The 25,905-nt window shown below is 33.2% G+C and overlaps 1 protein-coding gene across 2 annotated transcripts in view; it reads right to left on the reverse strand.

The window, feature by feature from the left end:
- Nucleotides 1–6,917: 6,917 nt before the first annotated feature.
- PCID2 (PCI domain containing 2) overlaps nt 6,918–25,905 on the reverse strand; it is a 36,060-nt gene continuing 17,072 nt past the window's right edge. Inside the window, exons 4-14 of one of the 2 annotated variants that reach the window (XM_003765711.3) lie at nt 25,579–25,644; nt 24,155–24,196; nt 22,629–22,683; nt 21,270–21,373; nt 16,563–16,638; nt 16,184–16,325; nt 11,685–11,785; nt 10,253–10,326; nt 9,969–10,094; nt 8,788–8,911; nt 6,918–8,438 (exon numbers count right to left, since the gene is read on the reverse strand). In XM_003765711.3, coding sequence (XP_003765759.1) covers nt 8,349–8,438; nt 8,788–8,911; nt 9,969–10,094; nt 10,253–10,326; nt 11,685–11,785; nt 16,184–16,325; nt 16,563–16,638; nt 21,270–21,373; nt 22,629–22,683; nt 24,155–24,196; nt 25,579–25,644 — 1,000 coding nt within the window. In that variant the 3' untranslated portion in view covers nt 6,918–8,348. The remainder of the gene's footprint in view (nt 8,439–8,787; nt 8,912–9,968; nt 10,095–10,252; nt 10,327–11,684; nt 11,786–16,183; nt 16,326–16,562; nt 16,639–21,269; nt 21,374–22,628; nt 22,684–24,154; nt 24,197–25,578; nt 25,645–25,905) is intronic. The other variant, XM_031958748.1, reaches the window with a different exon arrangement.

Consider the following 25,905-nt stretch of genomic DNA (forward strand, 5'->3'; position numbering starts at 1 on the left):
CCATCTTCCCAAATTTTTGTGCTTCAACTACAGGGTAGGATCTTTGCTTGCCAAAAAAAAGCAGACCAGAATTGACTGAAGCAGACAATTTTTAGGTCAACTTTCTTAGATTCTTTCTTATGCAAGGTGAGCAGTGTGGTCCTTAAAAGACCAGACACCTGCTGCAGAGGTGCTGCTTCAGACTAGTGAGATGATGACTCTATGGCCTGGGCTGTCTGCTTAGAGTTGTGATTATGGGTCCTAAGTAAAAAATGGTAAAATGATATTGACTGACGTTTTTGACTTGCACAAACTGGATTTAAGCAAGGCAGACGTGCAAAATGTCAATCCCACTCTTCCAGTCATTGGAATTCAATGGCAAGACAAAAGGTGAGATGATTGGTGATGGTTCAGGGTGCAGTTGATGACTTTGGCATCTTCCATGCTCTAAGCACTCTACAGCACCTGCTTCAACTACCTTCATAACCACTGGAACAAATTGTTCTCATCCACCAATTCCAACAAAGGAAATCTTCAAGTTTGCGGTAGACATCCCAATAAATCATTGAAAAGCCCAAGTACCCTGTTATCTTTAACTTGGTTTAGCCTATTTACCAAAACAGTTTGGTGGGCTGTGTTTACTGCATGTGCTAATTTTCTTGTAACCACAGATGAATGGCAGGCGGACACCAAAAGTGGCAAGCAGGCCTGCACAGGCCTTGGCTGCCCTCACACTAAAGATACTTGTTTTCCCAGAGCACCCATATACATCCCTTAAATATATACACACCAGAGCAATGGATAGTTGGGAGAAAATGAATACTTTGTTAATTAGCAATATATTTGAACAACAAATAAAATGGGCACTTCTATGAACATAGACTGGAAAAAGTTTGTATTTGGAAACTGCAAATTTTATATATAGCTTACTTTTCCTTTTAAATGTAAGAAATTCAAACACACTTTCAAAGTTGTACTGCTTATTTGTGCTTCTATCTGGCCTTTTGTTCTTTTCATTTTTTTTTTTTAAATGCAATAGCTCAATTTTATTCTCTTTTTACCTTATTCTTTCCTCTTGTATCTTCCTAACCTTCATCTCTGGAGTGGGGTAAAAGGAAACCAGTGTGGAAGCTCCAGCAACATATATGTATAAAACAAATTCCCCAAGTGACCATGTAAAAATAATCACTACCATTGTGAATTTTGCATCATCACTTTAATGTCAATGGATCAGTAATGTGGGATTTTTGGACACTACATTGATGAGGGGTCCTTAATTCTTCCAAAGATGTTTTCCTTTACAACGTTATTCTATAAATTGATCTCGATTCTGCTTGCTTCACTTCATGAACTTTTTTTTTTTTTAATAGCCTTTTATTTACAGGATATATGCATGGGTAACTTCACAGCATCAACTATTGCCAAACCTCCTGTTCCAATTCTTCACCTCTTATCCCCCACCCCCTCCCCCAGATGGCAGGATGACCAGTAGATGTTAAGTACATTAAAATATAAATTAGATACACAATAAGTATACATGACCAAAACATTATTTTGCTGTACAAAAAGAATCAGACTCTGAAATATTGTACAATTAGCTTGTGAAGGAAATCAAAAATGGAGGTGGGCATAAATATAGGGATTGGGAATTCAATGTAATGGTTTTTAGTCATCTCCCAGAGTTCTTTCTCTGGGCATAGCTGGTTCAGTTCATTACTGCTCCACTGGAAATGAATTGGTTGATCTCGTTGCTGAGGATGGCCAGATCCATCAGAACTGGTCATCATATAGTATTGTTGTTGAAGTATATAATGATCTCCTGGTCCTGCTCATTTCACTCAGCATCAGTTCGTGTAAGTCTCTCCAGGCCTTTCTGAAATCATTCTGTTGGTCATTTCTTACAGAACAATAATATTCCATAATATTCATATACCACAATTTATTTAGTCATTCTCCAACTGATGGACATCCATTCAGTTTCCAGTTTCTAGCCACTACAAAGAGGGCTGCCATAAACATTCGTGCACATACAGGTCCCTTTCCCTTCTTTATAATCTCTTTGGGATATAATCCCACTAGTAACACTGCTGGATCAAAGGATATGCACAGTTTGATAACTTTTTGAGCATATGAACTTTTTTAAATGCCTATTTTATTATTTCTTATACTGCACTAAAACTGTATACAGCCACTTTTCAAATGAACACCCCGCTTAGTTTCTATTCCTTTGCTAATATAAAAGAATAGGTCTAAGTTTGCATCTGTGGATCCTTTTCCTCTTTGATCTTGAGGTATAAACTGAATAATGTTATTATGAAGCCAAAGTGCTTTCCAAATGGCTGAACTAGTTTACAGCTCCGAAAATAATGAATTTTCCCATACTCTACATGTCATTTTGTCAACTTTGCCAGACTGATGCATGTGACATGAAGTTGCTCAGAATTACTTTGATCTATATTCTTATGATTAGTGATTTGGAGTTTGGTTATTTGTTGATAATTTGGGTTTTTCCTTTAGAACTGTCTGGTCATATCTTTATACTATTCCATCAATTGGTGAATGGCTTCTGTTCTTACAAATTATCAGTTCTTTTATATTTTGGCCCAAATTGTGGACCTTTATCAGGTAAGCTTGCCACAAATATTTTCTCCAAGTAACTGTTCCTTGTAATTTAGACGTACTAAATTTTGTGCAAAAAATTTTTAATTAGTCCATTTAATCTTGTAATCTCCCACCCATTTCCAAAGTGTCTTCCTTGCTCCTCTAACTTGTCACCCTTCAAGTTTTAAATACTTTACCCCTTTGGAGCTAATCTTTGTTTACAGGACAGAAAGTTGATCTATACTTTTGTCAGATTTCTTTCTAGTTTTCCCAATGGCTTCTGTTGATTACTGAATTCTTACTGCAGTAACTGGGGCCTTTAGGTTTAACCGTGGACTGTTTGGTTTCTCATGTAATGCCTCATCTATTCTACTGATCAACCTGTACACTTGCTGTATAATTTGAGACCTAGTCCTACAGGTGTCCTTCCTTCCCACATAGTATAGTGTTAGTGTAGTGTAGTGCAACATCCAGATGTGGCACTTAAGTTCCACAGCCTTTCTCCTCTTCCCCCACCCCCCTCCACCCTCATGTATTCATTCTGCCACAGCCTTACTTCTTTTAACATCACTAAAACTTAACAAAACCACTCCCAAGCCCAGAGTCTTATTTAACATATTCTAAGACTGATACAACTATTCATCTCAATGACCTGCCATGATAGCAAAGGATGCATGATGATTATTCACTTCTGGGAACAAAATGAGGCATTTTTTTTTTTAACATGGACAATGTTGCTTTGAGTAATTATGCATAATATGAGGTGGTGAAGAGGAAATAAATGTTATCTAAAAAAAAAATTTTTTTTTTTTTAAATAGGATGGTAAGCTCTTTAAGAGTTTTGTTTTACAATCCCTAACCATAGCATAGTTACAACCCATATACATGATATATTTAGGGACAGGCATAACCAAAATTGTGGGCAATTGTATGGGTGGGAGTTTGTTTTGTTTGCAAGGGGGAAGAGGTTAGATTTGTGATTTCGCAAGTATAGGGAACTTCCATTGAAAAACCTAAATCCCCTACTCAAATATCAGCAACTAATGACTAATAGGATTATTTTAGTACCAATAGCAGCTAGCATTTATACTTTATTATAGATCTATAAGTTTATAAAATGTTTTTCCTAAGTGATGTCACTTAGTCCTCACAATAACTAGGAAGTAAGAGATATATTTGGCTCCATTTTACAGATGAGAAAATTGAGGCAGAGATTAAATGATTTGCCCAGGGTCAACTAGATAATAAGTATTTGAAACCAGATTTGAATTCAGGTCTTCTAGATTCCAAATTCAGCATTCTATCCACTGCACCAAGTTGCTTAGGACCCCGAGAGATTAAATGACTTGTCCATGGTCACATGATGAATGTGTAAACAACAAGGCCCAAACCCAAATCTTCCTGATTCTGGACCAATTCTTTATTGACTTTGTCATGCAATCTTACAAACTTTTAAGAAATATTAAGGCCCATTCAAAAGCAAGTGTAACATCAATAAATATTAAAAAGGGGCTTAAAATGCAAATTTTCAATTACCTTCACTTTAAACATTGAAAGCCATTTTAGGAAGCCGCTCAAATTTTAAGAACTTGGCTGAGATAACTTTAAAAAGCAACAAATTATAAATTTATTCTGATTATTTTTAACAAAGGATTATAAGTCTTTCAGTTAATGTAAACAGTACATGTAAATGGGTTTCACTGACACTTATGTAAAGCAAGATTCTATTTCTACCTCTTTTCAAAGACAACAAGCAGGAAAGTAATATTTATCTAGTACACAAAGGCAAAAACAATCCCTACTCTCAAGGAGCTAACATTCTAGGAGAGAAAATAAAACTTGTTATCTAAAAACCTGAAATCCTGTATGATAGGGTGGCCTGTTAGCTGTAGGTATATTAGGCATATGAAAATGTTGACTAAGCAGAAGTTTTTGCTATAAAATGGAAGAGGTATTAAATTAGTGCACTAAAGACAAGCATAGTAAAGAACATTAGCCTCTTTACCATTTTAAAAACTACAATCAGTAGAAGTATTTGTTTCTTGTTTTTAAGTTTCAAGGGTCAGGCTTTCACACTTACAAAAAGGATTGAGAACTCATGATGAGTCTAAATTAGCTAGAGAGAGAGGTTCTAATCCCAGAAAAGGTTACAAAAGAAATCATCAGACACATAGTGCTTAAGACTGGAGAGAATGGATCTGTCACAAAACCAAGATATGCAGACTGGACCCTGTAATACAAGTATATAGAACAGGCTACAGAAATATAAAGGAAACAATGGGGACTCCAGATGGTGTAAGGGTTAAATGACATTTTTTCAATGTCAGGCCCTAAGAAAGTAAAACCCAATTTGGAATTCAGAGTTGATAAATGAATGGTCAAATGGAACAGGGGAGAGCTCATCCTGAATAGGTAAGCACTATGGCCAAAGTATAGTTGAAGTGAGTAGTCTGATAAAATAAGCCTCATTTCGCCTGTTGGACACTGGCCAATGACAATACATGGAAAGTTCTACTGAAGTAGACAAGCAGAGATTGGAGTCTAGGAGGTCAGAAAATGAAGACTCAAGGGATGAAGTGATAAGGCTATGGTAAAGATTTTAACCCCATTGGGATCAATGAATTACCCATAATAAAAACCATTTCATTTTGAAATATTTTCCCACTTAAAATGGATAACATTAAAATTTGATATTTTGATCTAGTCATTAAAAAAATAAGACTATTCTGTGAAGTCCTAACTCAGCAAGCAAAATGGTCTAGTGCCTAGGGTAGTATACGGAGAAAGCATTACATTTAAGAGTCAATTCTGTCTCAGTTATGCATTTATCCATCTGTTTGAATTGCTCATCTGTAAAGATGTAAAATTAAAAGGACTGGCCCCCTTCCAATCTAGGATCAAGTATCCTAGTTCTCTGATCACCAATATATATCTTTTTTTCCTAATATATGCTGCATAGATAATACAGTATGAAAAAGTATGTTCATGTTTAAACTGACCACTTTTACATATATAGTTGTAAATTATATATTGAAGCACAGACACTATAAATTGGTAGTGGCAGTGACTAGGAGGACAAAGGAAAAAAATAGCTCCTTGAGAATTCCTCCACATCCTCAAAGTGACAAATGTCAAGCACATCTTTCTCAGGGATACTGACAGAAGATATTTAAAGCTTACATATTAAAACGTCCTCATTTTTCAAATGAGGAAACTGTGCTGAGATAGATTAAATGACATGTCCTAAGTCATTTAACTAGTTAAAACAGATTTTAAAAAATAAGCAGAGTAGACAATATGGGTTGGAGGGTTCTGAAACATGTAGAAGTCATTACACTTTCTTAGATTTTTTAACCTCAAATGATACTGTTCCCTTGTGCTCACAAACTGTCAAAATATCAAAGGATTTTTTTCAAGTTCTTTATAGAATATCCCACTATTTCATCTCTTGCAACATTTGTCAGCATATAAAGCTGAAATAAAGATCTTTGAAGCAGTCATGATGAGCAATGGAAAGGTCTCAATTGTGACATGGAGTAACCTTGGATGCTTGAAAACTTGAAGGGAAAGCTCTGAAGATTCTCCTTGCTGAAAGCATTTTGAGCAAGGGCCCTAGAATGTTATTTCAATTTTACTTTTGAATGGATGAAATGTTTTACTCAACTTTTCAACTATTTAAATACCTTCTATTAATTCTAAAGAAAATGTCCATTCCCTATATGTAAATTAGCATTGCTTCAAATGTGAAATTTACTGATTAAAAAAAAAAAGTGGACAATGAGAAAAACACCTAGGAAAAAATTCATTTTCTTTAGTTCTCTCATACTTGTCACATAATTTAGTTGGAGAAACAACCTTGGAGAGTATAAGGATCTTCCTATAGTCAAAGAACTATTAAATGGTCATTGTTAAGGCAGTGATTCCAATTCAGGTCCTCAGATTTCAGTACTTATTTACCTATTACATATTATTCTGCAAAAATAATACTTCATGTCGAAGAACTGGGAAAAACAGCAAAAATTCATCAACTGAAGCAAGCCTAAACAAATTATAAAACAATGTAATAGAATACTGCTATGCTATAAAAAGTGATGGATATAAATGAATACAGAAAAACACAGACTTAAATGAAAGGCTAGAAAATGTAAAAAGTGGAAGATTTCCAACAATGTACAATGTACAACAATGTACAATACAAATTAAAAGAACTACCAAAAAAATAAAACTACAAATAATAACCATGTATTCAAAGAATAAAAAAAGGAAAACTGTCCTCTACTCCTTTGCATAACTAGAGGTTTTTAGCAATGTGGAACATTACAAATGTTGTTGTTGGGTTTTTTTTTTTTTTGGCAGGGGGAAGGGGGACAACACACTGATAGGTTTGCTGATTATTTTTTCTCTTCTTCATCTTAATTTTTTTTGTTGTTACATGGGATGGCTTTTTGGGAGAAGGAACAGAGATGCGGGGAGAAATTTAGATGACAAAAATGAAAAATATCAATAACATTTTATTTTTTAAAAAAATACCTTATATTTGTATAGAAGTTTATATTTAACACATACATTAAAACTAAACCCTTCCAAATGAGGGTACTAGTGGGTACTGGAAAACTTATTTTGGTACAGCAAAAATTTCATTATCAAAATACAGCAAGGGAAGACCTCTTGCAATGAGATTACATCCTTTTTTTTTTTTTTTTTTTGAGTAGCTTCTGAATGCTTTTGTGGGGATCTCTACTATCCTGAGAAATGGAGAGTGATTCATGCTAGTCTGAAACCAGAATGCTACTAGGAATTCCAAGACAACTGGGAGATTATGATGTGGAAAAGCAAAGAGGTAGTCTACAGCTGTTCTAATCATTCTCACAACATTCCCAATATTGAGAAAGTAGGGAAGACAGTTTTGTCAGGGTTCAGATAAACTTGATAATGAGAAAGAAAATGGATTATGGTTCTACCTTTTGTATTCCTAGCATAATAGGAGGAATTTGAAGAGTTCTTTTCCTCAGATAAAGTGGAGAGATGTTTATAGAGAATTTCTGTGCAACAAACTTACAAGACTGCAAAGATCTGAGGTGAGAATGATTTTCCAAAGCATTTGTCATAGTTAGGAAAAAAAAAACAAACAAATGTGCTTATTCTGCAAAATATGAAAATGTTAAGTTGTAGTGAGTAAATACAAGGAAAAGCAGCATTCAAAATCAAATGTAATTTCTCTCTCAAAGTAATCTAAGCTGTTATGGACAAAATTTTCAAATGGAATACTGAAATCCTGATATTCTGAAAGATAAAGAATTCACATTTTCCATACATACTGAATGTTTTTCCCCCAAAAAAAGTTATGAAAAAGTACAAAGGTCATTTTATGAATAGCACTGTGAAAAGTAAAATGTTTAGCTGCCTTAATTTTCAAAACACCATCTTTACAGAAGTTTGGTAAAAGCTTCATGGTAGACTAGGAATGTTTTCTTTTCTTTTTTTTCTTTTTTTTTTTTTTAAATAGAAACTTCAGATCATACCGAAGTTAATAGAAGCTGTATTTTATAAAGGAGCAATTCATGTCCCCTAGGTAACTCTGCCAAGTTCATAGCTTGTGTCCCTGGGAAAGAAGCCATGAGAAGTTTCCAAGATTCCAGTCCTGAATGTAACAGAATTACTTTTGAGTTTCAACTGCATGACTTATTTTTGAAAAAAGTTTTGCAAGTTTAAATTTCTGCAAAAATTGTTTAGTCTTAATGTTGCACAATCTGCAGAATGTTGAAGAATCAACACACAGTTGAAAGTGGAGGAAAAGGATTTTGCTTGCTAACCACTAGCTTTTGATGCTGATGAGATATGTATCCTTTAATATGACCCTGAAAGAAGAGAAAAGAATAAAAAGGGGTTATTTAGGATTGGCTTCATACTTCTTAAAATCACATTAAAGATGAAAAGTACAGAATATAGTCTTTCATATGATTCCAAATTTGCAATGATCACACAAGTTACTTCACTGCAACTTGGTATAGGAATCAAAATTAAAATATTATAGATAACAGCTGCATTTTACAGAATATATCAAAGCAAACTGGATTTATTAAGAGAAAGTTACTGAAATGGTTCAACAAAAAAAGAAGAGATAACTAAGTAGTGTTAATGTTTATTTGAATAAAAAAATTCAAATTCTATTATCACCAATGAAATTAAGTCAAACTAAATACATACCATGTATATGAGATTAGCTAAAATGCACTGAACTTCATCAATATCAACATCTTCAACTTGCATGAATTTTAAGGCAACTAGAAAAGCATCAAGAGAAAGCTGATGTGTTTTGAGTAATAAATATCTGAAATTGAGAAAATACATGTAAGTATACAGTATACCAATTGATTTAAAAAAATTTGATTATATTGATGGATTAAAACCAAAAATATTTCGGCATACTACATTGGTATGAATTGGTCTTCAAAAAAACTAAAAGTTATAATGGGGAAAAATATCTATGAAATCAATTTCATCCTTTTTTAAAAAAGGATGATAATTTAATTTAGTTATCTCCTAAAGTTATTCCTTCAGGATCAATTAACTTAATAAATCTGATATGACATCCAGAGATTTACCATTCTAACCAAAAGTTTGATTTAAAAAAAAAAATTATGAAATTTTATTTTGTTTGTTAACAAACATCAACTTTTCCTGGAAAAAGAAAAAAGCTATTAACAGTATTAACTGAAATTAACATCTGGTTAATTTTTCAAGAAAGAGGCAACTAATTCAATATGTTTATTCATAATGACAAAATTTTACTCTTACTTTATTTGTAAATATATATATGTAAAAATTTCCAAATTATATAGAACAGTTAAATCTTTTTGTAAAAAGTCATTTGATAATGATCTGATAATGTTTTGATAAACAAGAAGTCACTGATGAGCCATGAGATAAGCCCACTATGGAACAGTGCAATCCTTTGGATTAAGAAATAACAGGAAAACTTTGGCCAGCTTCATTTCTTTTGGCAGGGCTAAGCAAAAAATTGTGGGGCGATAATCAGAGAACAGGATAATTTTTCCATGTCTCAAGAAAGTATACACCCTCTCTTTTTCATAATTTATGTGCATAATATAATGTTTGTATACTATATAATACATCCTAATAATTCAGGGTTAATCTTGCTAATATGCTTTTCTAAAAAAAAAAAATCATATATTTTAGCAGTTATTTCCCCAAAATTAACCCAACAAAATACTATGCTTACATTTAAAATGTAAATTGATACATTAAAAAAAAAAGAATTCCCCACAAAAATTGAAAAGCCTTGTTCCTACTAAATATCTCCCTTCCCCACCCCCATTGCAAAAGTTTATTCTTTGTTATTTAACCAGAAAGAGGAAAATGCTTACACTTTCTTAAAGAGATTTCGATAGGTGATGATCTTCAGCTTCTCAAGAATAAGAAAAATACCACAGCGAATAAAGAAAGTTTCATGTTTTGCTAAAGCTTCATTCAAGAGCAGAAGATTTCCTTCACTATAATAATTGATAGAAAAGATAGACAAGTATAATTTAGAATCTTAATAAGAATTACTAAAGAAAGATATTTTTTACATATGGCAAATGCACTAAACTAAAAAATTAGTCCAATAACTTTACAATATTTTAAAAATTAATAAGAGAACATACTGTACCTCACAGCTTTGGTTACTTCTGCAAATTGCATAAGATGATACTTTTTCAAAAGCTCAACTGTTGGCATATGACCCTATGAAAAATGTTTACATTTTGCGAAATAAAAATTTTGTATTTACAAATAATTGAACAAATCTCTATAAACCCCTATCCAAGAAATTATAAAATAAAACAAAAAAAGAGTTATGATTGCTTTCTTAGAATTTATTACCCCTAGAGATAGTTGTATGTGGATGTGGTTTTTTTTTTTTTCCCCCAATTTGAAATTTTTTTTTATCAAAGCTTTTTATTTTCAAAACACAAGCATGGATAACTTTCAACATTCACTCCTAAAAAACCTTGTGTTCCAAATTTTGTCCCTCCCTTCCCCCCCCTTCCCCTAAGACAGCAAATAATCCAATATATGTTAAACATATGTAATTCTTCTATACATATTTCCACAAATATTATGTTGCACAAGAAAAATGAGATCAAAAAGGGAAAACTTGAGAAAAAACAAAATGCAATCGAACAACAACAAAGAGTGAAAATACTACTTTGTGATCAACATTCAGTTTCCCCTGTCCTCTCTCTGGGTGAAGATGGCTCTTTTCATCCCAAGACCATTGAAACTAGCCTGAATCATCTCATTGTTGAAGAGAGCCAGGTCCATCAGAATTGATATTATCTTGTTTTATAATGATCTCCTGGTTCTGCTTAGCATCAGTTCACGAAAGTCTCTCCAGGCCTCTCTGAAATCATCCTGTTGGTCCTTTCTTACAGAACAATAATATTCCATGATATTCATAAACAATAACTTATTCAGTCATTCTCCAATTGATGGGCATCCACTCAGTTTCAAGTTTCTTGCCAATACAAAGAGGACTCCCACAAACATTTTTGCACATGTGGGTCCTTTTCCCTCTTTTATGATCTCTTTTGGGATACAAGCCCAGTAGAAACACTGCTGGATCAAAGTAAGCACAGTTTGACAGACCTATAAGGATTTTTTTTTTTTTTTAAAATAAAGAAAAGTAACTTAATTAAACCTAACAAATATTATCCACTTCTTTTTAAATATCAAAACTTTAGTGGGCAGAAATTAAATCCAGCTAAGATGAAATAAGAAGTGTTATATTTTCCTTGCTTTATGAGTCAATTTTTTTCAGATAAGATCAACTAACAAATGTTTTGTGAAAATGATAATTGTGATTAAGGGGTGGGGGGTGGTCACATTTTTTAAAGGATAAGGTAATAGAAGCAAAATATGTCCTCAAAATATCCATCATATAAATTAGTTCTACCCACCTTCCAAATCCCCTTTTCCTATTATTCCAAGGATACAGTGCAGGTGAGATATTGATAAACTAAGAATATAAAATCAGTAATCAAGACATTTCTTTCACTTCAAACTCAATAATTCTAGAAAAATAAAGAAGTACAATCACTCACCAACAGCATTTTTACTGGCAGCAGATATATTAGAATCATTCTTTTATTTTTCTGACTTGAACGGTGACAATGCTCAAAGGCAAATGATAGATATTCTTCAGCTGTAAGCAAATAACCCCCCCCAAGAATATTTAAAGGTCATACTAAACATTTTTCAGTGCCTCTTCACCAACATTAGAATAACATGTATTACAATTTATCCCTCCAATATCTAGAACAAAAAGTGTCTTTTCCTCATATAAATATGCAGCCTAATTCAATTTCTGTAATTGATGATTTTATTTTTTAATGGTAATCCTCATGAAGATTCAATATAAAATGCATAAGATTGCTTATTCTCTATGAATGAGAAATAAAGGTAGGGAAATTATGGGTCACTAACATTGATGAGAATTGGCTAAAGGGGCAGCTAGTTGACAGTGGATAGACCACCAGCCCTGAAGTCAAGAGGACCCAAGTTCAAATCTGACTTCAGACAATACTTCCCAGCTGTGGTGACGCTTGGCAAGTCACTTAATCCCAATTGCCTCAGCCAAAAAAACAAAACAAAAGAAAAAGAAAAGAAAAAAAGATGAGTAAGGCAGCTAGGTGGCACAGTGGAGAGAGTATGAGCCCTGAAATCAGGAGGACCTGAGTTCAAATCTAGCCTCACACACTTAATACTCCCTAGCTGTGTGACCCTGAGCAAGTCATTTAATCCCAATTATCTCAGCAAAAAAGAGAGAGAGAGAGAGAGAGAGAGAGAGAGAGAGAGAGAGAGAGAGAGAGAGAGAGAGAGAGAGAGAGATAGAGATAGAGAAAGAGAGAGAGAACGAGAACTGGCTAAGACTATCTGGCAAGGCTGTAACAACATCATAATTACTTTATACAAAAGGCAATAATATACATATATGGGAAAAAATGAGCATGTTAAAAATATATAGTTTCAGAACCTTCTGAAATAGTCATGCAGGATAAAAATAGAATAGAGAGTAGCACTTATTACCATGTGCTATGATTACAAAATTTACTGAATCATATTATTTCCTTTCAACCATAGGATGATTTATAAGCACTCTTATTATTACACATTTGCAAATAACCAACCACGCACAAATGAACTCAACATAACTAACAAAGTCTCGTATAATGAATGAGGTTTCCACTAATATCTTCATTCCCTTCTTGGATATCAATATTTTTTTTAAAAAATCATTTTACTATATGATTTAATATCCTTTACAAATTAAAATTAGAAATAAGTCCTGCTAAATGCAATGGTCTACTTTAAAATTTAAATGAATTTAACTATTGTCATTTTGTGATTATCTAAATTCTTCAAATTACTATGCTATTAGAAATAATATCAGGATTAGGTGAACTCTCTAATGGGCCTGACTTTAATGACATACCATACATCCTTCCACTTTCTCCAAGATGTTGAGGAAATCTAAAGAATGAAAACTGGGTAGTATTATAGCAAACACCTGAGTTGATACTTATTCTTAAACTCCATGCTCTTGTACATAGCAAATATTTTCTCCATATCTACTAAATATGAGCCTTTCTACTGATCCCTAAGAATTGAAGCAAGCAATGTATTTGCCTTGAAATCAATTCTTTTCCCCTTGGTACAAAATTCTAACCTAATGAAAAATTTTGCTTCCTTGACAAAAATTGGTTTTACAACTTGGGAATGTATATTTTACTATGTAAAATTTACTTGCATATTTTAAGATTATCCCTTTAATTTAAATCACATGTAAATATTCAGATTCAACAGAAATCACAGATAATATTGGGATAATATTAATAAATCACTTCTGCCAAATTAGATATCTTTTTTAAAGTTAAGCAACTCAAAGGTAAAATATTAGTACACTAAATGTTAATAGAAAAAACTTAAAATAAGCTTTTTTCTTTTTAAAATGCTCTGAATTTACATAGCAATTTCCAGTCTTTTTATTTTCCCCTAAGTTGCAGTCTTGGTCAAAGGAGAAATGGATTTGCATAGTACCACTGAATGAGATACTACAACTGCTAATAAAATCAAGTTTTTACACTATTAACAAGTGGCAGGTTCATTCTACAGATGCTTGGAAAATGATTTAAGAGAAGTAATATTCAAAACAATCTCACTACTGTTTAAAAAAAAATCCCAAAACAAATGGGAAGTATAAAATTAGAAAATATTTAATAACAATTTTCTCAATATTGATTTAATGGTGCCTTTGAAATTAAAAACAGTAGAAAATTCTGCATATACATTAGTCACTAATAGTAATTAAGAAAAAAGGAAACGACTGAATCATCTTGTCTCTTAATCATCTATTACAACCTACCAATTTAAGAAATAAAGGAGGACAGTGATGCCACAGAAGGTTAACTGACTTTTACACAAGTTAAAATAACAAGAAAAGGAAGCTCCTAATCTGGCTGTATTAATTCCAAATCCAACATTCCTTCCACCACAATCCAATGGCTGTTTTCAGTTCTGAGTCTGTTAAATTTCCCTCTTGCATCCAACACTAATGACCCCTCTTCTCTCTCTTCCTTTTGCCGTGCCTCCCATGGATTCTGTAACATTGGGCCCGATTTCCTCCTTTTCTGGAAATTCCTTTTGTCTTTTTAATTGCCTTGTCTTTTCTCTCCTCTCCCCCCGCACCCTCCTCTGCCAAATGTGGACCAGCATTTATCCTTTCTCTTCTCTTTCTACACTATCCCCTAGCAACCACAATTCCATGACTTCCAGAACCATAGATCTAAAGATGTAAAGACCACAGAGCCCATCTAGTCTAACTAACCTTTTCCAGTTGATGAAACTGAGGCCCAAAGAGCTTAAATGATTTGCCCAAGGTATCGTTATTACTAAGTGCCAAAGGTAGAATTTAAGCCATTGAACCAAAGTCCTCTGATATTGGTACCTCATGGCACACCTATGACACTGCATTATGATGATGCTGGCCTGAATTCACTATTCAGATAATTCTCAAGTTTCTATCTCCAGTTCTGACCTCTTTCCCCATAACCCCACTTGTGAATTTTTACCCATCTACCTAGATACCTCAAATTGGATGGCCTATCATATCAAACTCAAAAAGTCTTAACTTGTACTGCTCTTATTCCAACCCCATCCTTCTTTATTTCTATTGATGTCATGCAGGATCACAATTTTACCATCATTTTTACACTTTCTTTTCCCTTACCTCCAAATACATCCAATCAAAATCAATGGCTAGATTTCACTAATTTTTTTGTGAAATTTCTCTTGCATCTGTGCTTTCCTTCCTCTCCCCACCTACTGCTACCAGCCTAATTCAGGCATTCCTGGACCTCTTATCTGTGTTATTATACAAGTTTCCTAACAGGCCTACCTCCAGTCACTCTCTTGTTCAAGTTATTCTTTATATTGATGTTATGATCATCCTTCTGATTAACAGATCACATCACTCCCTATACAAAAGCCCAAGTGGCTCGTGACTGAAAAAATTAATAAGATACAAGCTCCTTAGCCTGGAGTCAGCTTGGAAGAAAGGTTTAGAAAACCACTTTACCTTTCTAGCCTCTTTGCCCTTTGCAGTCTCCCAGCCCTGAAACAGATTCAGCCCATCTCTACCTGATGGAAATTTCCTTTCTGCTATGCTCAGCTTAGATGTCACCACCTTCTCCAAGCCTTTGCTAAGATATTCTGAAAGTATGAGAACTTTCTTCTTTGCTCTTTTCTTATGGTGCTAAGATATTCTGAAAGTGTGAGAACTTTCTTCTTTGCTCTTTTCTTATGGTATTTGTAAATGGTACTAGAGCTGTTTGTGTAGTTGTCATATTCTCCCACCAAAAATATAAGAACAGATGGTAGTGTTTCATCCTTGTATTCACAGAATGTATTCCACAAAGTTATTACTTACTGGATACTAGGGGAATTGAATAAGAACTTAAAAATACATATATTTCGAGGTTGCTTCATTTACACAGGGAAGGAAGGAAGGGAGGGAGGGAGGGGGGGAGGGAGGGAGGAAGGAAGGAAGGAAGGAAGGAAGGAAGGAAGGAAGGAAGGAAGGAAGGGAGGGAGGGAGGGAGGAGGAAGGAAGGGAGGGAGGAGAAAGGAAGGGAGGGAGGGAAAAAGGGAGGGGGAAGGGAGGGAGAGGAAGGAAGGGAGGGAGGGAGGGAGGGAGGGAGGAAGGAAGGAAGGAAGGAAGGAAGAAAGGGAGGGAGGGAGGAGGGGAGGGAGGAAGGGAGGAAAAAGAAAAGAACAACTTTCACTCTATAATACTGTGAATTCTCTCTGTTGGAAGAGAATGGAATCTTCTCACAGCAGGAACAGTGAATTTTCAGATGTTTCATTTTCATTGATTTTTAAGCAATTTTGGGTCCAACAAAGAATACAATCCAACACCTGTTACCTGTTGTCCTAACTGGAATTGAAATATAGTAGCTGTATAATGAGATGAATTTTTTTAAACTATGAATCATGTTGTTTTCAATCCCTCTACCAATATTAATAACTTATTCTGTTAGGATACCTTGCTTAAAATCACTGTCAAACATCGCCTTGCGACCAACATAGTACTTGTATGTAACTCTCTGTGCTGTGCTGTAGTCATCTTTCAGATTTGAGCTATCAATTGCTCTAATTAAGGGCTTACAAAGATGAAGTTTGTTGATCTGTAAAGAGGAGATTCACATTAGCACACAATATACAAAAGTAAAATAAATGTTAGATAAAATAATACTATGATATCTCAGTAACAATATTAAAACCATTCTGTAAAAATGGAAGTTAGAACTTGCTACTTCATCAGCCAGGGTTAAGATAAATGTAGCACTCACGAGGTAATCTTCCTAGGGAGAAATATACTTTATAAATAAACATTTTTATCAAGTATTAAACTAGAAGCCTACCTTAAAGTAAATTTTAAATAGTTGATTGACCAGAAATAGCATTCCCCACTTCTTAGAGTCATCTATACCAGCACGACTGTTGTGAGAAATTAAGAAAAAGAAGTAAAATTTCTGTGACTAGTTAAAACAAGAAAAACAATCAACTAATCAAGTAAGCTTTTAGAAAGAGCCAAGAGCCCTTCACATTATCATTATTAAAATGAAAATAGAAAAAAAAAAGTCATATCTAATTTATGAAACTAAAAAAACTGAGAATCAGGGATTGTAATCCTGATTTAACATCTCTTAGGTCAAGTTGTCTAACATGTATTATAAACAGTTTACAGCAATGTCATGCAAATTTGCCTAATTTAAATGAAAATCACTTTGGAAAAATAGAAAGAGTTAAGATACATGTTCTATTTGAGCATGTAAGTCTAAGACGGAACACTTTAAATTTCAATTAAAACTAAGTTACCCACTTCACTGTGCTTTTTATATCCTTTTAACTCTATTATCAACAAATTCCCTTCCATCTTCATCCCATTCAACATCCACTTCTTCACTCTAAGCAAAACCTTACTGGATTTGTGGATTTCATATTCCTTGAGACTGTCTCCACTGGAAGTTACTCTTTGACTTACAGTTATGAGAATTAGTGGACATACTACTTGTTTCTCCACAGACAAAATTCCTGACTTTTTTTTTCTACCATTATCTCTTACTAAGCTCTCTCTTTCGAGTTCCATGTAAGCCATCTGTATTATCCCTTCCCCATATTTTTGTAGTTATCTCCCAATCATCAGATTATTCTTCCTTTTTATTCCTGTTGACTTTCATATTTAGCTCAAGGTCTTCCCTTCACCCTCATTCCCTATTACTGTATCCAGGGATCTCACTGTTAATACTATAAACTCATTCATTAGCCAGACTTCAGCCTCGTTAACTCCAACAACCCTCCCTATCCTGCTTCAATCACAGACATCATATTTCTCTGAAACAAGTCATCTCCAAGAACTAGGATTTTTACAATTCTTCTCACTACAACTTCCTACCTTTATTACTCATAATGCCCTTGGCACAACCTTCTGTCTTTTGATCTATCTTTATTTTCTCCCACTCTGGTTCTTTAGAGTCAAAAACTTCACAGAGTGAATCTTCCTGGCCAACAACTTTTAATATTTCACAAGTTACTGCTCTTTCCCTGATCTTTTCTCCATTTCTGATCTGAACATTTTCATCTTTGCACTATTCTTTTCAAATTATTTTGAATTGGTCAAGTGTAGTGGTACATGCCAATGACCCCTGCTACTGGGGAAGGCTGAGAGCTTGAGTTTGGGAATTGTGAAATACAATACAACTCAAGTTGAGTGAGTGCCCACACTGAATCCAACCCCTAATATGATGAGCTCCTGTAAGTTAACATCTCTTGAATCTCTATTTTTTCTGCTATCACCCTAGTACAGGTCCTAATTACCACCTATCTGGTCAACAACAATCACCACTTCACAGGTTTCATTGGTTTACTAATTAATCTCCATGATTTCTCCTTTATACCATTACCAGAATAATTTTTTAAAAGTATAAATCTGGTCAAATTACCCCAAGCTGCCCCTTGTAATATGGAAAATTCTAAATGTAAAATGGAAATTCTAACTTCTAACAGATCATTTAAAGTGCTCTGCATGAAAGAAGTACTTAGTATTTTTTTCTTATATTATACTGTAAATTCATATGGAGAAGTACACAATTACCTTCAGCCCATTCCTTAATACCGTCTCTTTATTAACCTAGTCAGTATTTATAAACAAAGCCAATAATAAAAACCATCTTCAAAAACTTTTAAAAAATTAATGAAACCTTTCTAAATAAACTATAATATTAGAGAATAAGGAAATTTATGTTTGTCTTTATCCTGTATTTTTCACAATGGAAAAATGTGTTTTAAATGTCTTTAAAATTTTTTAAAAATGTCTTTAGAAAATAAGTATGTACCTACACAGAAGACTTCTTAAATCACTAAGACCTAGCAGGGACCATAGTAAACCTCCCTCATTTTATAGATAAGGAAATTCTGTTGCAGGAAAATGAGTTAACTTTGCTAAAATCGTAAGAGAAAAAGGAAAGGAAGGAACAAGTGAAGTTCTAAGTACTATGTTCTAAGCATCTCATAAATATTATCTTATTTGATCCTCATAACAACCCTGTGAGGTAGATCTTATTATTACATCCATTTTATAGTTGAAGAAACTGTGGCAGATAGAAATTAAATGACTCAATTAAAAAGAATTGGAGGCTGGATTTGAATATGGGTCTCTACAGGCCCAGCACTCTTATCTAATGTGTGGCTGGCAGTACCCTAAAAATGACTCGGTTTTCTCAATTCTTGGGACAATGTTACTGCTTGTTGTATCAAACCCAGATTCTTTTCCTTCCAGTATTTTAATAAGTTTTCAAAAAGAAATCACATGCTTCATTTAAACTGGTAAAAACTATTTATTTTGGACAAATTATCCAAAAAGATAAATATGCTTGTGCCCCAAATGTTAAATATCTGAAAAGTAACATGTATATCCGTGCTTGGATAGGCACAGGCTAGATAGCTACCAAAATTTCAACTGAAGGAGAATCTCCCTTGAATCTAGGAAGCATAGCTGGTAAGGGAGACTTTTTTGGAAAACATTCAGATCATTTCTCTTGTTGTTCAATCACTTCAGCTGTGTTCCATTTTTCATGACGCCATTTGGAATTTGTTGACAAAATTTACTGGAGTGATTTGCCATTTCCTTTTTCAAATCATTGTATAAATGAGGAAACTGAGGCAGATTTAATTGACTTCCCCAGGAACGAATAACTAATAAAGTCAATAAGGCCACATTTGAAGTCAGATCTTTCTGACTTTTACACCTGGTGCTCTATCTACCAAACCACCTGGCTACTCATTAGCTTCTCTTAGATATTAAGTTATTCTGTAGGAATAAGACAAGCACCAATTTTACTATTCCTATTATTGGCACTATAATCTTCCCAATTTCCAATGTGGGCAAAACTGTGAAGTTTTATCCACTTCTTCCCACTTCTTTGCCACTCACAACAAATTTCTTAAAATTTCTTATAGAATTTGTCTTTCAAAAGATAATAAATCTCTTTCTACATGTTTGGCGTTTTCTTGGCAAAAATATTGGACTGGTTAGCCATTTCCTTCCTCCAAGTCTGAGGCCAGATTTGAACTCCGGAAGGTGCACTCTATCCACTGTACCAACCAGTTGCCAAAGACTACAACATTAGTAATCTTGGAGATAAACTAATGAGGGAGTTAACATAAGAGTATTAACAGTGATCACTGTAAGTAATAAAATAAAGATTATTTCATATTATGATCAGCATACTCTAAAATGGGAAAAGGTGTTGGGCTATCCGGCAGGATATACAGTCTTGGGGGGCTCAAAATACAAACAAGACCTTGACCAAAAAATAACCAACATTCTTCATGTTTCTTGGACACAAAGGCACATACTTTGGCTCTTTAGGAATAATCATCCTGCCTTCATAAACTTCACTTTTACTCTCATGGTAATCTGTAACATTGTGTACAGTGATCAATCCAAATTCCAGAATGCTAATGATGAAGTATGCTATCCTATCCACCTTCCTAACAGAGAGGCAATGGACAAGGTGTAGAATAAGACATATATTTTATATATAACTAAGATGGGAATTCTTTTATTAAAGAAAAATTAAAAATGTTTCTCCCTCAATTGTGGAAAGGGCAACAGAAGGGAAAGTATGCTGATGGAAAAGGAAAAGAGGTGATGGGAGAAGAAAGAGGAGAGAAAGGAGAAGGCTAATAAAACATTTTTCTAAAATGCAAAGAAAACCCTGAAGTCAGGAGAACCCGAGTTCAAATTTGGCCTCAGATACTTAACACTTCCTAGCTGTGTGACTGTGGGCAAAGTCACTTAACCCCAATTGCCTCAGCAAAATAAATGAATAAGTGAATGAATGAATAAATAGAATGCATAGAGAAAAGAAGGTCAAAAGAAAGCAAGACTAGCAGAACAACTTTTGAAAATTAAATGTGTTTATTATATACTTAAAAGAAAAAGCAAGTTGGCCTTAATAGTCACAGTTTAATGGGCAATTCTCTGCAGTCTACTTTAAATTTAGAAATGCTCATTTTCTGGGTGTTAGATTCAGAATAGTGAAAATTCCTAACAAATTATTTGTATATTATGTAAAATGAATATGAGTAAGTTTAAAAAAAAATTTTTTTTAACCTTTAGCACAGATGTTGCTTTGCTTCCTTGAGTGTTCAAAGTAGGCTATGAAAAGAGATTTAAAAAGTGAGATGTGTTACAACTGGGGTTCTAGTGTTTCTAGAGATTCTAATGCTTCAAAGTAGAATTTTTTTAAATTTACATTTTCTTTTTAAAATTGGGAATTTGCACAGCAATTATCTAGATTAAAATAAATGAAAACACTGCAGATTAATTGCTAATCCATTATTTCTCAACAACATATAGTAATATGATTAAACAATTCACAAATGATAACTATGACAAAGAATCCTTAGTGATTAAGATTGTATTAAACAGTAAACTCCTGAGGGTATTTTGTCCTACTCATCCTTTATACTCCTAGCATAGGAGACCTAGCATAGTATTTTGCACATTCAATAAGCATTCAATAGAGTGAATCAAATTAAATATGAACTTGAATTTTACTTACGTATCACTAGCACACACTCGAAAACAGCTCATCAGCAATTCAGCTGCCTTTTCCAACATATCCCCAACTTTACTTCTCCCTTTCTTCACCAACTGTTGGTCAGCCTAACAAAAGAGTTTTAAATTTTTTGTTCTGGATTATTTTATAAATTCAATAAATCTTCAGAATACTTTTGAAGTACAAAATACTTGGCCTTAAAGGTAAAATGTAAATTTGTAATTGTAGAATAAAATCTGAGACGTTAGATAATCCATACTAAAATTATTATATACTAATCTAAATTTAGAACATTTAAAAATAGATAATTATCATTACAAAAAATCTCTATGTAAAACGCAATAGCATCCCAAGTGACATATTGCAATTTAACTAGTTTTACCATCATAATAAATAATTTGAGAGGGAACACAATGCAGGAAATAGAGATCCAGCGTTGACTTCAGATCAAATTAAAGCACAGACAAGTCAGATTTATAACCTCTCATAATGAATCTGAGGCAATCAGCTACAGATAAGCAGCTGACTTACATTCACCTAAGAAATTTCTACATCAGAAAGTTCTCCACATTGATGAAATCACATATCTAAGTAGAAAAATAAGTTATTCAAAATTTAACTAAGGAGTTAAGTTATTTATCATATCAGTCAGTGAACAAATGCGAATACTAAAGACAACAGTAACAACAAAATTAATGCATGTGTTGCATTTATGGTTAAGTCCAAAATAAAGAAAAAGGATGAACATTCAGTTACTACTTTGAGAATATAACTTTTTTTTTTTTTTTTTTTGCTTAAAGGTCATTAATTAGGAAGTAAAAGGAAAGGTTTTTGTTTTTTTCTTTTCATATACTCTGATTATTCTACCACATGCCCCACTAGCCGGGAAAACCTAGCTGGATAGCCTAGCATTAGTTAATGCCTGGCTTTCCCCATATTAGAGAATGCTTTAGCTGTCAGTTGTAGCTACTATACTCTCCCATGGTAGTTACTTAGAGGACTTATCTCTTGTACTGAAAGAAAAAGAAGAGTACCTTCAAAAGAATCACTGACAAAATAATCACTCGAAAAGGAATGAAGTCCCTTTGGCAACTACATGCCAAAAATCAGACACCTGTGATTAACTACTACACTCAACTTATCCATACAAATATCCTCTCAGAATCCCAGCACTTATTTATACAAGACTGGCCTTTATAAAGCATAGAATCAATTTCCCAGTAATTTCCCAAAGTTTTCTTCTTCATGCCAAATAATCCCAATTCTTGAAATTTGGGGGAAAAGAGAGAATAAAACTATGCAGGAGCTAATAATACATTTTTAGTATTGAGTTCACAGTTCTACATCTTATTGCTTACTTACATTATTAGCAAATATCCGAAGATCAAGAGCTACAGCATACATAATAGGCAAAGCCCTAGAGAAATAACAATAAAAAACTTTTAAGAATATAACTATCTGTTAAATAATTTTCTCTAAGACTTCCCAATAAGTTTATCTGCACTCCAAACTACCAGCTTAATATACCCTAAATACACGTGATTTAGGCATTACTCTTTGGCTCAAAAATTGTCTACAGTGGTCCACCAAGAAGTTTAAACTACTGGCAATCAGGGTCCTCCACAAACTGATGCCACCCTACATTTATAATAACATTATTCTTTTATTTAATGTTTTAGCCAAATTGAATGTAAGCTCTATTTCCCAATATTCCCTGTACCTTCCAGACCAAGAATTCTTGACCTTTTTGTTATGAATGAATCCCACTGATAGTCTGATGAAGTGTATGGATGGACCCCTTCTGAAAATATTTTTAAAGGAAATCAATGACAGTAAAATATAGCTACCAATAAAATTTTTTTTTTTTAAATTCACAACCCTAGGTTAAGAAACCCTGATTGAGACCTTTTGTTTACTACATTTTTTATGCCTAAAATATCCTCCCTTTCCTTTCTTCCTATCTATCCTTTAAGGTCAACTCAAACACTACCTAATGTGTGAGTGTCTGTAACAATCTACCCCCTCTCATCCTCATAATAAATAATGTATCTATCACCTTAAAAGTTTATGAAAAGCTTTACTTACATGATCTCATTTGATATACTGCATCTGCTTAAGGTACTTAATATTTCATTTGCGTGTGTTTCAACCCCCTAGTAGACTATGGCTCTGGGAGGCAGGGATCAGAAGGTTATCTAATCTTTGACTCTGACTCTTCTCCAGTGCCCAGCACAATGCTTTGACCAAAGTAGAGGTTTTATTAAATGACCCGTTGCAGACTCCATTTCTAAAAGTAAATCTTTTAAACCTGTTTTAGCTACACAAAGTCCAAAATCAAAATTAGGAGTCAAACATGTTTTTAAAAAAAAAAAAAAAAAAAAAAAAAAAAAGGAAGATGAGAAGATGAGTAATGCACTCTTCTGTGCAGAGGTGAGAAAAGACATGGTGAACAACACTGCATTCTGTCAAGAGTAAATATGCTCATTAATTTTAATGAACTGCTTTTTCTTTCTCTTTTTTTTTTTTGGTTACAAAAATATGAGTGAGGAGCATTATAGAAGGTAGCTAAAACAAAAGAGATCACCAAAAAAATTTAAGTATTGTCAAAATTCAAAACAGTTCAAGGATTTAGAGGAAAAAATATTCAATAAAGTGGGGTTTGGGGGCTGAAATAAAAGGCTACTTACAAATAATGTAAGCCCAAAATTTTACATACTATAGTCTTCATGACATGCCAATGAAACTACATGGAATAATGAAATTCAACTATTTTTACTCAAATTTCAGAAATCCACCAAGAAAATAGACATTTACAGCTTAAAAGAAACTTAGGATCAAAAAAATATTTGCCACTTAAAAGTTTTTAACTGTTTTAGCAGAGTACTTACCAGTTTTCTTCTTTGTGGGCTTGAAATGCTCTCAGGAAAGATGTATTACATTAAGGAAGATATGATATAGACTAAAACTCAAAATGTATCATGTTTACAGATAAATTAAGACTACAGAAATAGTTTAAGAAAAAGTCATTCATCTTTGCCATTTTCCATTATGTTACTAATATATTCAGAATTTATTTTCATAAATCAAATTTCAAGTTGCTGCATTTAAATGGGTATAAATAATCTAAAATAATTACTGCACAAGAGTTTAGCAATATGCTACTAAAACAATATTACAAAGCATATAATATAATTTCAAAATTTTTATTTAATTTTCTGCAGCCTAGATAATATTAATGTATTTATAATGGCAATAATTCAGATCTCATTTGATATATTACACCTGCTTATGACACTAATTTAATATTTCATTTTTGTGAGTTTGTGTTTCATTCCCCTCCTAGATTATGACTCTAAGAGAGGCAGGGATAATAAATTACCTAAACTTTGCATCTTTTTCAATGCCAAGCACAATGTTTTAACCAAAGCAGAGATTTTATTGAATGATTTGCCACAAGCTCCATCTTTAAAAGCAAATCTTTTCAACCTTTTTTATCTACATAAAGTCTAAAATCAAAATTATAATCAAACATGTCCACTAAAAAGAGATAAGTAGATGTACTCTCTTTGCAAGAAGTGAGGAAATATAAGTATTGGACAACAAAGCATTCTGTAAGGAATTAATATAGTGGCTATTTAATTTTAATGAACTGGCTTGTTTTTCTTTCTCATTTTTTGTTACAAAAATACGGGTAAGGGGCATAAAAATGAAGGTAAAGCTAATGACTTGTTGGTTAGAAAAACTAAATTTGCCTTAAGGTTATTTGTAGCCATGAAAAATTAATGTGTTTCAAATTCATGATTCAAATCATAAATCAAATAACTATCCTTTACCATGGAATCATGAACAAAATCCTTGAACAAGACCTGGTGAAAAATGCTCTACCCTATTTGATGTTATCCATATCATATAAATTTTACATGAATTTAAATCCTTAAATTCTTTTCTTGTGCACTTAAATCTTGAAGTGATTACATCTTATTTTTCCTATGTCATATAATGCCTTGCATATAGTAGGCATACAATGTCTGCTGAATAAATTAATAAAATAATATAAGTTACCTATGAGGAAGAATTAAGTCATTTTCATGTTTAGATTCTTCAATAGCTGGTCCAGTGCCTTGGCCTATGTTGCTAGCTTAATAAATATTGAATTGAAAAGCTAAAATAAAACTTACCTCCTAACATTACCTCCTTTCCAATTAAAGATATAAAAAATTCCCAAGCTACACATTCTTAAATCAGTAATTAAGCACTTATAATTAGTTATTACATAATTAAATTATGAAAAAAAATTTTTTTAAAAAGATATTGAACAATCACAGTCTGGCATTTGTATGCTTCAATGAAATCATGGTTTCCCACAGCATAGGTACACCTAAAAAAAAATTCTTAGAAAACTTATTCTTGGAAAAAACTAAACACATTTCCCCACTTTTACCACAAAATATCCTATCTTATAATAGTTTCCGAACAATAAGTAAAATGCTCCAAAGTGCTAACTTAAAGAATGGTTGGGACTGAAATAAATAATTGTCTTGAGATAAAGGTGTTGGGATATGGTCCTGCCCCTCATAGAGGTTTCTTGGAACTACTTTGTGAAAACTCAGGAATAGTAGTCAGTTCTTCCTGATGACTT

This window comes from Sarcophilus harrisii, chromosome 3 (assembly GCF_902635505.1).
Source record: "Sarcophilus harrisii chromosome 3, mSarHar1.11, whole genome shotgun sequence".
Taxonomy (NCBI): Eukaryota; Metazoa; Chordata; class Mammalia; order Dasyuromorphia; family Dasyuridae; genus Sarcophilus; species Sarcophilus harrisii.